The sequence below is a fragment of the Balaenoptera acutorostrata genome, chromosome 2, assembly GCF_949987535.1.
Source record: "Balaenoptera acutorostrata chromosome 2, mBalAcu1.1, whole genome shotgun sequence".
NCBI classification, from domain to species: domain Eukaryota; kingdom Metazoa; phylum Chordata; class Mammalia; order Artiodactyla; family Balaenopteridae; genus Balaenoptera; species Balaenoptera acutorostrata.
This window is the reverse complement of record NC_080065.1, coordinates 176385314-176398205: the sequence shown is the minus strand read 5'-3', so window position 1 is coordinate 176398205 and position 12892 is coordinate 176385314. Positions and strand designations below refer to the sequence as shown.

General features: G+C 51.7%; 2 protein-coding genes across 3 annotated transcripts; one reads left to right on the top strand and one right to left on the bottom strand.

The window, feature by feature from the left end:
• The first annotated feature begins 3350 nt into the window (after positions 1-3350).
• Positions 3351-5437, top strand: GADD45GIP1 (GADD45G interacting protein 1). Its single transcript, XM_007171965.3, has 2 exons — positions 3351-3731; positions 5069-5437. Exons 1-2 carry the CDS (start codon positions 3382-3384, stop codon positions 5385-5387), a joined length of 669 nt encoding a protein of 222 aa, XP_007172027.2. The 5' UTR covers positions 3351-3381; the 3' UTR covers positions 5388-5437.
• A 515-nt stretch (positions 5438-5952) lies between these two features.
• On the bottom strand, positions 5953-11793 carry RAD23A (RAD23 homolog A, nucleotide excision repair protein). Of its 2 annotated transcripts, none has more exons than XM_007171963.3 (9): positions 11549-11793; positions 10060-10221; positions 9710-9891; positions 9515-9570; positions 9254-9381; positions 8911-8989; positions 8656-8789; positions 6813-6977; positions 5953-6730 (listed from the first exon to the last, which is right to left on the bottom strand). In XM_007171963.3, the coding sequence occupies exons 1-9, from the start codon at positions 11618-11620 to the stop codon at positions 6617-6619; spliced, it is 1092 nt and encodes a 363-aa protein (XP_007172025.2). In that variant the 5' UTR covers positions 11621-11793; the 3' UTR covers positions 5953-6616. The 2 variants fall into 2 exon arrangements, with proteins under 2 accessions (XP_007172025.2, XP_007172026.2); XM_007171964.3 differs by having other exon boundaries at positions 8656-8786; positions 11549-11791.
• Between the last annotated feature and the right edge of the window lie 1099 nt (positions 11794-12892).

Here is a 12892-nt window from a genome sequence, read left to right as displayed (position 1 = left end):
GTAAACCTGGAAATAAATAAATAAATGCTGGTTGGAACCCACTTCACTGACTTCCTGAATCAATAACTGCCCTGTCACCCACACTGTGAAAAACACAGCTACACAGTATGTGCAATAAATCTACATGGATCTGGGACTTCCCTGGTGGTTCAGTGCTTAAGAGTCCGCCTGCCGATGCAGGGTACATGGGCTTGAGCCCTAGTCTGGGAGGATCCCACATGCTGCGGAGCAACTAAGCCTGTGCGCCACAACTACTGAGCCTGTGCTCTAGAGCCCGCAAGCCACAACTACTGAGCCCGCGTGCCACAACTACTGAAGCCCACCCGCCTAGAGCCCTTGCTCTGCAACAGGAGAGGTCACCGCAGTGAGAAGCCTGCGCACCGCAACTAAGAGTGGCCCCTGCTCGCCGCAGCTAGAGAGGGCCCACGCACAGCAATGAAGACCCAATGCAGCCAAAAATAAATAAATAAATTTATTTAAAAGAAAAAAATCTACATGGATCCACCTGGAGATATCTGGAAACCAAGAAGCTGAGGAAGAAAAGTTGCAAACTAATACATTCAGGATACCATTTATGTAAACTGTTTAAAATATATAGTGATATTGTTTCCACAGACTCCAGATAAGTAGCAAATGCATAAAGACTGGTCCTGGAAGAATATGCTAATTTCAAAGTAACTGTTACTCCTTAGAAATGGAGGGCGGGGCGGGGGGTGGGGGTGGTGAGCATCTGTAGGCGGAGGCCTTACTGTCATTGGAGGCTTTCATAATAGGGCTCAAGTTATATTAAAAGGAATTTTTAAAAAAATATCTGAAGCAATCGAGCCAAAGTGAATATTTGTTAAACCTGGGTGATGACACAATGACTGTACTCTTCTGTCCCTGTGAAATAATCCATTAACACTGTTAATGAGAATGTATAAGCAACTCTAGGATACATAAGAAACTAACACAAGTGGGGGTGGAGGGGCTCAGACACGGAAGCAGAGGATGGGAGATGGGTGGGGATAAGACTTCTCACTGAAACCCTTTTTGTTGCTTGTATTTTCATTTCTTAAATTGTGAAATATAATAAAGCTACAAGAAAGTGTGCAGCCCACACATATACAGTTATATACAACTGAAAGAATAATTATAACTCAGGCATCACTGAAGCCCAGATCAAGAAATAACATTGAATAAAGTCCACTTAGAGAAAAGCAAACAGAATGGGAATGCCCAGCTCAATGACCTGTTACAAAGCAAACCCCGCCCACCTGCTGCCACGTGACCACCAGCCAGCTGCCTCCACAGCCCGGCGTCCCATCCTGACTTCCAGAATGATCACTGCTTGGCTTTTCTTTATCTTTTACCCCTTAAGGTGTGCATCCACAATGACACTAGGATTGTTCAACTTTATAAAAAAAGGACAATTTGTGTAAACTTTCCACAATGAAAAACATTCCTTTATGAAAAGGAATCATTTGGGTCCTGCTTCCTTTGTTGCATAAAATGTCGGTGAGAATCATCCACATTGCTGTGAGCAGCTGTGAATACTCCTGCATTCCTGTGCAGTATTCTGTTGGCTAAAACATCACAATTTAGGGATCCAGTCTACTGCAGATGGACTCAGGTGTGGATTGTTTCTTGAGACTGATATATATGAGATATATGTTACTGCTATGAACACTCTTGTCCAGGCTTCCTTGCTCACTGAGCAAACTGCATTTTTTTTTTTTTTTTTGGCTGCGTAGGGTCTTCGTTGCTGTGAAGACCTAGTTGCGGCGTGCAGGAGCTACTCTTCCTTGCGGTGCGCGGGCTTCTCATTGCGGTGGCTTCTCTTGTTGCAGAGCACAGGCTCTGCACATGCAGGCTTCAGTAGTTGTGGCACGCGGGCTCAGTAGTTGTGGCTCGCGGGCTCTAGAGCACAGGCTTAGTAGTTGTGGCACACAGGCTTAGTTGCGCCGCGGCATGTGGAATCTTACCAGACCAGGGCTCAAACCCGTGTCCCCTGCATTGGCAGGCAGATTCTTAACCACTGAGCCACCAGGGAGGTCCCTTTTTTTTTTTTTTAAATTAATTAATTTATTTATTTATGGCTGTGTTGGGTCTTCGCTTCTGTGCAAGGGCCCTCTCCAGTTGCGGCAAGCGGGGGCCACTCTTCATCGCGATGCACGGGCCTCTCACTATCGCGGCCTCTCTTGTTGCGGAGCACAGGCTCCAGACGCGCAGGCTCAGTAATTGTGGCTCACGGGCCCGTTGCTCCGTGGCATGTGGGATCTTCCCAGACCAGGGCTCGAACCCGTGTCCCCTGCATCGGCAGGCAGATTCTCAACCACTGCGCCACCAGGGAAGCCCTGGGAGGTCCCTTTTTTAACCATTTTTAAGTGTACTGTTCAGTGGCATTAAGCACATTCAGTGTTGTGAAACCATCATCACCATCCATCTCCAGAACTTTTTCATCATCCCAAACAGAAACTCTATACCTATTAAGCAATAACTCCCATTCCCAATCTCCCTGCCCCTCCCAACCACCATTCTACTTTCTGTCTCTATGAATTCCACTACTCTATGCACCTCATGTAAGTGGAATTATACAATCTATGTCCTTTTCTTACTGCTTTATTTCTCCCAGTATTATGTCTTTCAAAGTTCATCCATGCTGTAGCATGGGTCAGAATTTCCTTCCTTTTCAAGGTGGAAATCCTTTTTTAAAAATAGTATTTAATTTCTACACCACGATCAAACGTTTTAAAATATAAAAAAATTAAATTAAAAGGCATAAAGTAACTATTTACAATAGAATTTAAAATAAAATTTCTACATAAATATCTTAAACAATAGCTACATTCAAATTTAAATGTTTTAAACAGAAATGTAAATATTTAAAATAAATGTTAAGTAAAGCTTTAAATAATTATTGAAAATTAAAATTTTAACAAAGATACTAAGATCAAATTAAAAAGCATAAAATAAATAATGTTATGAACAATATTTAAATAAGTGTTTATAAAATTTAAATATTTTGAATAGATTTAAAATATTTAAATTAAAATATAAAGTACTACGTAGATTGAACTTAAAATTGAAATGACATTTGAATGTTTAAATATTTAAATGATTTTAAATGTTAAACATTTAAATTTTAACATAGAAAGTAATTGCTATTTTTAAAATATAAAATTAAATTTTAAATACGACTTTAATAAATTAACTGCTACAATAAAATTTAAAATTACACTTGAAGATGTGTAAAAAAAAAAATTACTCCCCTCTTCTCCTGCCTGCCCGGAACAGAGGCGGTAGGGAAGTTACCGGCCTCCTCCGGGGCTTCAGCAAACCTCACGCGCAGGCAGCGCCTTGGCCAGCCCGGCCAGCGCGCGAGGACCCCGTACGGCCAATATGGCTGCGCCCGTAAGGCAGGTGCGGAGCCTGCTCGGGTTAGCGATGACCCTAGGCCCGGGCTCCCGCGCCTACCGAGCGCCTCCGCCCCCGCGCCGCTCAAAGGGGCCCTGGTGGCCCGACCCGGATGACCCACTGACCCCGCCCTGGCAGCTGGGGCCGCGCTACGCAGCTAAGCAGTTCGGGCGGCATGGCGCCGCCTCCGGGGTGGCCGCCGGTTCTTTGTGGCCTTCGCGGAAACAGCTGCACGAGCTGGAGGCTGAGGAGCGCGAATGGTACCCGAGCCTGGCGGCCATGCAGGAGTCGCTGCGGGTGCAGCAGTTGGCCGAGGAGCAGAAGCTACGAACCAGGTGCGTGCGTGCGGTCGGGCAGGCGCGGGGCTGCGGGCCGTGGGTGAACTGTGTCCCAACAGCAGTACTTAGTCCATCGGGCATTTTATCGCGGGGTTTGCATGCAGTATTTACGTGAATCCTCACCTAGATACAAAACAGACTTCTGAATAACAGTTCATTTAGTCTTTCATCAACAAATCTTTACTGAGCGCCTACTGTGCGCAAGGCCTTGTCCCCCCTGCTGAGGACACAGCAGGGAACAAAAAGATAATTTCAGGTGATGACAGAGAGCCATTAGGAAGATAAAATTGGGTGGAGAATGCATGCCTGGGGGACTTCGGTTTGGTAGGCCTCAGGCCTCTCTGAGAATTTGACGTTTAAATGTTTAAGCAGAAACCTGAATGATGAGTGGTAGTCATGGGAAGCGGGAACAGTTGGTGCAAAGGCCCTGAGGTAGGAATGTGCTTTAAGGAACAGCCTGGACATTAGTGTAGCTGGGGAAGAGTGGGAGGTGATGGGGCATGGAATCAAGGGCAGAGGTCAGACTTGGAGGCAGGTCTGAAGGATTTGGAGTAGAATGGAGGCAAGACCAGGGACATTGATTGTGCCACTTAACTGAAGGGTGGGGGCAGCCAAAGGCAGGCAGGTGTGTTCCTGGTGTTTATTGTTCTTGTTCTCACAGCAGCTCTAAGAGGAAGAGGGAACCACTCTTATTTTAGAGGTAGGACACTGAGGCCTAGGAAGGTGAAGTCACTTGTCCAGTCACTTAGGCAGTGAACGGTGGAGTTAGGATGTGAACAGCTCTCTGATAACCCCAGTTATCCCAGCTGGCTAACCCCTGCCATGGGGCTTTCAGTTTCATGTTTCTAATTCTTAAAATGGGACAGCGACTCACACCTACAAACTCACAGGATTGGAGGGAAAGGTCCAATCCATTTCTTGCCTTCACTTCTGTGCCTCGAAGTAGGCCTGGCATACAGCGGTTGCTCAGTGATGTCTGTAGGATGGAGGAGTGAGCTGTGGGAATAGCTGGCATAACATGCAGCATAACATGCGACATTCAGTAGACAGCTCAGGGAAATGTTGCGTTGACTTGGGGTCTGCTCCTAGGAATTACTGGGGCTTGGTTCTCTCATGCTCAAGGCTACACATGTTGGTTTCTCTCTCCCGCCTCTCTTCACTTGTCAAGAATTTTTCTTCACAGTTTTAATGGCCACCATAAGTCTTCCCAGTTTTTCATCTTGAGACGTGGGGGTGTTGGGAGAGGCAGGATGTGGGCAAAGGCTTGGGGGCGGGGTATGGGTGGATGGGTACTGCTCTGGCTGCCCTCACTGACCACTCTCTTTCCCCTGCAGGGAGCAGCTCATTGAAGAGCGCATGGCCAAGATGCCACAGATGATTGAGACCTGGCAGCGGCAGCAGCAGGAGCGCAGGGAGAAGGAGCGAGCGGACAAGGAGCGGAGGGCTCGGCTGCAGGCTGAGGCCCAGGAGCGCCTGGGATACCACGTGGACCCGAGGAGTGCCCGCTTCCAGGAGCTGCTGCAGGACTTGGAGAAGCAGCATCGCAAGCGCCTCAAAGAGGAGAAACAAAGAAAGAAGAAGGAGGCACGAGCTGCTGCGATGGCCGCTGCTGCAGCCCAGGACCCAGCAGACTCTGCGACACCCAGCTCCTGAGTGGTGTTCTTTCCCAATAAAACCTGCTGCCTGACAGCCCCACCCCTGAAGAGCTCTGCATCCTCTCTTATCACACCCCTCCCTGGGCACCCTGGTTCTTTCCCCAGCACCTAGCGCCAGGGAATCCCCACCCTTCCCTGACTCTGCTCACTTAGGGACTCTAGGCCATGCCGACTAACTCTGGGGCTTCAGGGGGAGTGAAAGGGGGATGCAGTGGGGAAATAATGGAGGAGCAGATGGCAGAGGAGAAGAAGGCTTCTGTTTACCAACATTAATCTCCAGTAATTAGCCAATTACCAGGGGAGAAGTGTAGCCAAAACAGACTGTGGTGATGATGGTGGGGGGCAGGGAGAAGCAGCCCTTCCAAGGCTGAGCCAGGGCTGGGGCCCATTGCCTGGGAGTGAGACAGCTTGGGGGAGGGGGAGTGGAGACACTGGGAGCCACAGTCTGCAGAGGCTGACAGACCCCTCTGCCCCTCCACAGCATTCCCGCATCTCCTGTGCCCAACTAGCCCCAGACCCATAAAGCTGGAGTGGGAAGCCCCAGCAGGCACAAACCACAGGACTGGCTTTTAAAACTTTATTCACTTCAAAACCTTTATCAGAGACACGGTTCTGTTCTGCGGTGGGGGGTGGCCTTGACCTCCAGAATGACTCTGATGTTTCCCCTTCCCCAGGCAAGACAAACCAGACCTCCAACCCCCACAGCAAAAGGATGCAGGATGGAGGCCAAGGCCAGACCATGGAGGGGTCTTGGGCCTCTGAGTGCTCACCCCAGATGGAAAGATTTGGGCCACTCCAATGGAGGATCAAAGTTTGGAGCTCCAGCTTCCCCTCACCCTGCAAGAGGGCGGGGGAGCTCTCAGGGGCTCTTTGGGGGATGGGGAAGCAAGCAGCCGCCTCTCCATCTGGCTGCAGGGAGCTGGGACAGAGGCCAAGAGGGGCCCATCTGTCACCTCCAGTCCTGCCAGCTCCTTGGAGCAGGCTGGGCTCAGGTGGGGGATGGGAGGACAGCTGTCTGGCCCAGGTCTTCTCAGGCCAAGATGGGAATGCGGGGCCACTTCAGGAGAGTGGGAAGTTGGGGTGGAGTGTTTTGGTTTTTATTAGTTTTTGATTTTTTTTTCCACTTCTTAAATAAACATGAATATATATATATTTTTTTCTTTTATAAAACTTTTGTGGAGTTGGGGGTGGGGAGGAGGGAGCGGTGGGCGGCCTGGCCTCCCGGCATCACTCGTCATCAAAGTTCTGACTCAGGAGGAAGTTGGCAGCCAAGTTCTCGTTTTTTTCACAAGCGAAGTAGGCCTGGATCACCAGGCTCTCTGGGAAGCCCAGGGCCTTCAACTGCGGGAAGATGGGCAGGTATGAGCAAGAGGTAGGGGCCCTGCCCACCCATGAGGTCATCCCTCTCAGCCAGATCTCTTACCCTCTCTATAGCCTCTTTTTCCTGCGGTGTCACCTGGATGTAGTTCATCTGTGGGGCCTCCTCGCCTATTGCGCCCACCTCACCCTCCACGTCCGAGATGTCTGCCAGCTCCCCAGGGGGCTCGTTCAACATCTGGATGAACTGCTCCTGGTGCCGGCTGATTTGCTGTGGGAGACAGAGGAAGTGATGGTGACCCACAGCCCTTGTACCCCCCCTTCCCCAGGTCCCTGTCACAGCCCTTGCTTTTTCTTTCATTCACTCAGCAAATATTTAGAGGGTGTCTATTCTGGCCAAACAGCCACACGGTGGACATGGGCCCTGTCCTAGAGGAGCTGATGTTCCAGGGTGGGGAGACGGGCCGTAAACAAGCAAGCAAGTTGACAGTTACTTACAATGTAAATACTGGGCGTGACATACATTAGGGTAGATCTTGGGCTGGGAAAGACAATTTAGGCCAGGAGGGAGGGCCCTGTGAACTACGGAATGGGGAAGGAAGTTTCCCTCCACGTAGAGCAAACATCAAGTCCAAAGGCCCAGGGATGGGGTTCATTTGGAAAATTCCAAAAGCAAAAGATCCATGTGGCAAAACAGTAAACAAGGAAGGGAAGGAGGAAGCAGAAGATGAGAGAGGCAGGGACCAGATATGCTTTCTTCTAGCGCCTTCTAGTGCAATGGGACACCACGGTGGTGAGGATTAAATAGGGAAAGACATCCATGTACCTTTTAAAAAGATTAACTCATCTGGGTGTTGCGTATCTGGGGGTTCTAATATGCCTCTATTTTTATGTACATCTGAAAATTTACACATCAAAGGAAAAAGTGCTTTTTCAGGAATCTGGCTCCTAGTGGAGAATGGACCATGGGGGCTGTGCAGATGCAGAGAACTGGCTGGTGGCCGCCAGGGGACCTGGGAGAAGATGAGGTGGCAGCCACAGAGGTGGAGTGCAGGGCTGGGCTGAGCGAGATGTTCTGGAAGTAGAGCAAAGAGGACAGGTGAGGGACAACCCCAGCAGGCCCCCAGTGCCTGGGGCTCAAGCAACCCCAGGTTGGTCCTTGCGGGGTTAGGGAGGGCTGGGAGGATCTGTTCTGGTCTTGGATATCTAGAAAGCATTTTCATGGAGGTATGAAGTCAGTCACGGGAGAGCATGGCATCCAGAGGGTCCAGACTGGTCATATGGATTTAAGGGTCACCACAGACTGAAAGCCCCAGGGTTGACTGCAGATAAATGGAGATGCGCAGCCCTGGCCCTCCAACATCTGGAGGTGAGCAGGAGTCAGCACAGGAGACTGAAAAGTCGGGGGTAGAAGCGGCAGACGCCTGAAGCAGGAGAGGCAGGCTTTCACAGAGGACCCAGAAGACCCTGTCACACCCAGGGGCCACTGCCCCTCTGCCTGGGAACCTTCAAGGACAGGATAGAGCCTTGCTGAGCATGGTGGTCCCAAAACCAACTAGGGCACAGCAGTCCTGGGTGCTGCCATACAACCCTACGGACATTCAGGAAGCAACAGCTAAACGCGGAGTGGAGCCAGAGCACAGGATCCAGAGACTGGAGGCAGACACGCACTCCACCAGTTGCCAGGCTGCTCCAAGCCTCTGGCATCTTCCTCCATGGAGTGGAGATGACAGTAGCGCCCACACCTTATGGAGTGGTTGAGAGCATTACATGAAACCACGTAGGTCATTAGGTCGCACGGAACAGCAGAAGGCTGTCGTTAGTCCTGCTTTCCAAGCATAGAGATGCCTACGTACCACGCTGGGCCAGGCTCACTCTCTGGGGCTGTGGTACCCCCAGGAGAAGAGAGATGGTACCTGCACTGACTCCCTCTGCCCCCAGGCCTGTACCTGTAAAAGCTGGGGGTTCTCCTGGCCCAGCTGCTGGAGCAGGGCTGGCAGCAGCGCCGGGTTCTGCTGAATCACCTGCCGCATGTTCTGGAACTGGGGCTGATCCCGCAGGAATTCCAAGGGGTTCTCTCCTGCTGGCAGGAGGAAAGGGTGCGGTCAGACACCACCCTGGCCTCCCTGAAGTATGGGGGGGTTGGGATGAGTCAGGTGCCTTGACAGCAGACACCCCACATGCACACCTCCCAATCCACTCACCTGCTTCTGTGGCCAGCTGCTCGGGTACTTGGCTCTCCTGGACAGAACCGTGTTCCGGCTCGGGGCTCCCAGGAATTCCCTGTCAGGGGTCCTATTTAGTTCAAAGCACAGACTGCCCACTGCCTCCTTCCTGCATACTCAGCCCTGGCGGGAGACACGTGAAGCCTCTGCTCTGCCCTCCACAGGTCCACCCCTTCGCTCATGTCCAGGCTCCTGCAGGAGGTCTTTCCTGGCTAGAACCATAACCCAAAGGCTTTTGGGGGCAGATTTTGACCAGCCATCAGGGCACCGAAGCCTGCATGCTCCCTTGAGGACTCCCCAGGCGGCAGCAGCCACACCTCACCGTGAGTAGATACTCCACGGCCCGGTGGGGATTGTTGTAGCTGGCCCGCAGGGCAGCCACGACCCGCTCCCGCTCGTAGCCCATGGACATGATCTCCGTCAGCATCGTCTCGTACTCAGAGCCAGTCACTGTGGAGGGAGCGGCAAAAGGCGGGTCACCAAGGAGAGGGAAGGACAGCTCCCAGGCCCTCCCACACCCACACAAGGCCCAGCTGATGGCTGGGGCACCCAGTCATTTTCGCTCTGGGGACCACCCACCCACCTAGCGTGGAGGCCGCGTCTTCCTCTCGCCCGCTGCTACCTGAAGAGGGAACAGAGCTGCAAATTCAAGAGAGAGAAATCGGACCCTGGCTTCTGGTGGCTTGCCCTCCCCCAAGGTGTGTGGAACCACGAATGTGGGCGCTGAAATGTGCCGGAAAGACAGGGCCCAATCTGGGGCTGCTGCTCCCTGCCTTACCCGGACACAGACTCCGGGGACGTCGTGGGGGCTGATTCCTCCGATGGGCTCTTGTCCTCTTTGGCGGTAGGTGGGGGATTGGACATGCCTGAGGCAGGGGCCGATGGGAAGGATGTGGAAGACTCCGGGGCAGCAGTGGGTGAAGCCTCTGGGGGTACTGAGGTGCCTGGGCTAGTTTTGGCCTGTGACACCCAGAAAAAGGGAGCAGGCATCAGTAACTCTATCTAGCCCCAACATCCTTCCACATCTCAGCCCCACCCTGTTCATGGCTAATCTCTCTTGGGCACACATGCTCTTTGCCAGCTCCCCAGCTAATCCACCCACCCTCCCAACCAGCATACATCACCCACCTTGGTCACCATGACGACCACAAAGTTCTTCTCATCGATGTGATAGTCCTTGATGGGGACATCATCGCTCAGGATCTTGCCAGCATAGATGAGTTTCTGTCCAGCCACGGGGAAAGCATCACGACCCTTCTCAGCTTCTATCTTCTCCTTCAGCACCTTCACCTGGAGGAAGGGGTAGACAGTCACTGCAAACCCCGAGATTCGCTCTTCCCTTCTAGTTTGGGGGCAGGCTGCAAGCCCTGATGGATGAGAAGCTAAGCTTCATAATCAAGCATACTAGACCATTCCACCATTCAAAAGAATATTTGCTGAACACTTGATATGTGCCAGGTGCAGTTTTAGACACTGACGATACAGCAGAGAACAAAACTCAACACAAGTCCCTGTTCTCATAGAGATGACATTTATTTGGGAGAAGAAAAAACACATATTTCAAATGATGTAAACATGATGATACGCAAATCAAAATAAACGGGAGATAGGACCATTCCTCACTCCATGCTGCTGAGAGTCATCTTTACTAAGAGAATCCTAAGTTGACACCGCTATTGTAAACGTACACGGGTCACAAGTTTAAAGCCTCATAATAACTGAGTGAAAGTTACCATTGGCCTCATTTTATATTTGAGAAAAACAGAAGTACAGAGAGATTAACCAACTTGCCCCAAATCAAAAAGTTAGGCTGGTCAAAAAATCTGAGTCTGTTTCCTTTTCTACAAAAAGTGAACTTCAATGTCTCCCTCGTGGGGGAAATTGTGCAAAAAGTGCCAAGTACATATGTTTGTTAGGTCCTAAGTCTCTTTTCAGCTAAAAGGACAGCATCATGTTTAGACCGTGGGCTCTCACTTTAGGCAATTCCGAGTTGAAACCGCTCTGCCATGACTTGCTTTGTGCATATGCAACTATACCAAAGTTCTTTAATCCAAGTTTCCGCATCTGTAAAGTGGGGAGACTCAGAGTCCCCAACTGACAAGCCTACTTCGCAGATTTAGTAAGATAACACAAAAACGCTCAGCGACTGGTGAAGAACAAACACGGACCACTGAAAGTCAAGACCGTTTATTATTATCGTCGTTGCTGTCATCACCCGGCATCTCCTGGTCACTACTCCCAGATTCGGCCACCAACGTCCCGAGGAGAAGCCTACAAAGCTGGGAACTCGGAGGACCCACCCCAGAGCAGGCCGGCCGGTAATCCGAGCCCGCGGCTCCCGCGCCCCGCGAAGACACTGACATTGGACCCGGGGCCTGGCGGGCGCCCCGGGGGTGGAGCCTCGCCTGGAGAGAGATCCAAGAGCTCCGCCCGAGCCACCAGGGGCTGAGCCGGGGACCATCAGGATATCTGGGAAAGTCAGGCCCGTTGGGAGAATGGGCACGGCCCGGCTCCGCGCCGTCTTCCCCGCCTCTCTTGTCAGGTTCCCGGCCTCCCCGCCCCCACCCCATCCCCGGCACCCGTCGCTCCCGCTCCCGGGCTCCGGCCTGGCTCGCACCGTCTCATCAGGTTCCATGCGGATCTTGAAGGTCTGCTGCTGCAGCGTTTTGAGCGTGATCGTGACGGCCATGGTGGGGCCCGAGCGACGCGGCGGCCCCGGGATCCTCACACGACATGCAACTCACGCCGCCGCCATCTTAGCGCCCAGCCGCGCCGTAAGCCGACCGCTTCCGGGGCAGGCGGTGCGCGCGCCGACCACCGCAGCACGTGTCCTGAGCGCGCCCCCTTTGCCTTCGTGAGCATGCACACGAGAGCGGCCTCGAGCCAGGCATGCGCAGACTAAACTCTGCTCCGGGGGTGGGGGGGCTTCTCGCTCAACCGTCACGTGGCTTCCTGCGAGTGACGCCATGCCCGTTAGCGGTGACGTCATGCGGCCACAAAATGGCTCCGACGTCCCCAGTTTCAAGCCCACGAGTGTCATTTATTTGTTGACGTTGAACAAACTCTTCATGTACTTGTTATACTTTTATTTCTTCCATAAAATGTTCGTGTTTTTTTGCTCGTTCCAAATTAGTTTTATTCTGGTCTGGCTACCCTGACAGGAAGCCTGTCAATCCTTGAAAGAACTACAAAGGATACTTGAAAGGTCATCAACAATTAAACGAAAACTCTGTAAACACGTTTGGCCAAGGAACTGCGGACACGAGGCCATTTTGTGGCCCCATCCATTCCTGAGGGACAAGCTGGATTTTTGGAATGAATCTAACAGTTCTAGGTCCTGGGTCTCCCCACCTCTCTGCTGGCTCCTTCCCTGATCACTTTGTTCACCCAGCTACCCCCAGTCTGACCCCAAAGTTTTTAAGGAAGATGTAACTTTCAAGGCTTCCCTACACTGAATACAAAATTATCTCCTTAAACTTTCCCTGGATATGCCAATCCTGGAGGCTTCCCAGAAGGGTGGCGTTAGGACACAGGACACAGGAAGCTCAAAGGAGGCCTATCCAAGGAACAAGGAATCGAAGAGTTGGTTGGCCAAAGCTGAAGAGGGTGCTTTGGCAGACAGGATGGAGGTGATGGTCTTATCTTCCAATTAGTGGGTGGACTCTCTCCCCCAATCCTGAACTGACCATTACCTGCCTCCTAACCTGCTCTTCTCAACATTCCCATCTAAGCAGGATACCAGGCAGTCGCCTGCAACACCTCACTCATTACCCAACTGTTACCAGGTCCTGCTGCTTCTTCCTTCACTGCATGCCCTGAGCTAAGAAGCTTCCACAAGAATAGGCCAGACTTGGCTGAGGGATTCTTACCTCTGGCAACAAGGGACATCAGTTCCCAACCACCCACTAGACATAAGTGGCAGCCTTGAGGACCCCAACAGAGGTGGGCCTAGGCCAACCCT

Coding starts and splice junctions, on each gene's coding strand:
- RAD23A (XM_007171963.3), bottom strand. CDS start 11,620: ATGGCCGTCACGATCACGCTCAAAACGCTGCAGCAGCAGACCTTCAAG. Junction 9,892..10,059: donor TGGTCGTCATGGTGACCAAG/GTGGGTGATGTA, acceptor TGGGTGTCACAG/GCCAAAACTAGCCCAGGCAC. Junction 6,731..6,812: donor AAAAAGAGGCTATAGAGAGG/GTAAGAGATCTG, acceptor ATCTTCCCGCAG/TTGAAGGCCCTGGGCTTCCC.
- GADD45GIP1 (XM_007171965.3), top strand. CDS start 3,382: ATGGCTGCGCCCGTAAGGCAGGTGCGGAGCCTGCTCGGGTTAGCGATG. Junction 3,732..5,068: donor GAGCAGAAGCTACGAACCAG/GTGCGTGCGTGC, acceptor TTTCCCCTGCAG/GGAGCAGCTCATTGAAGAGC.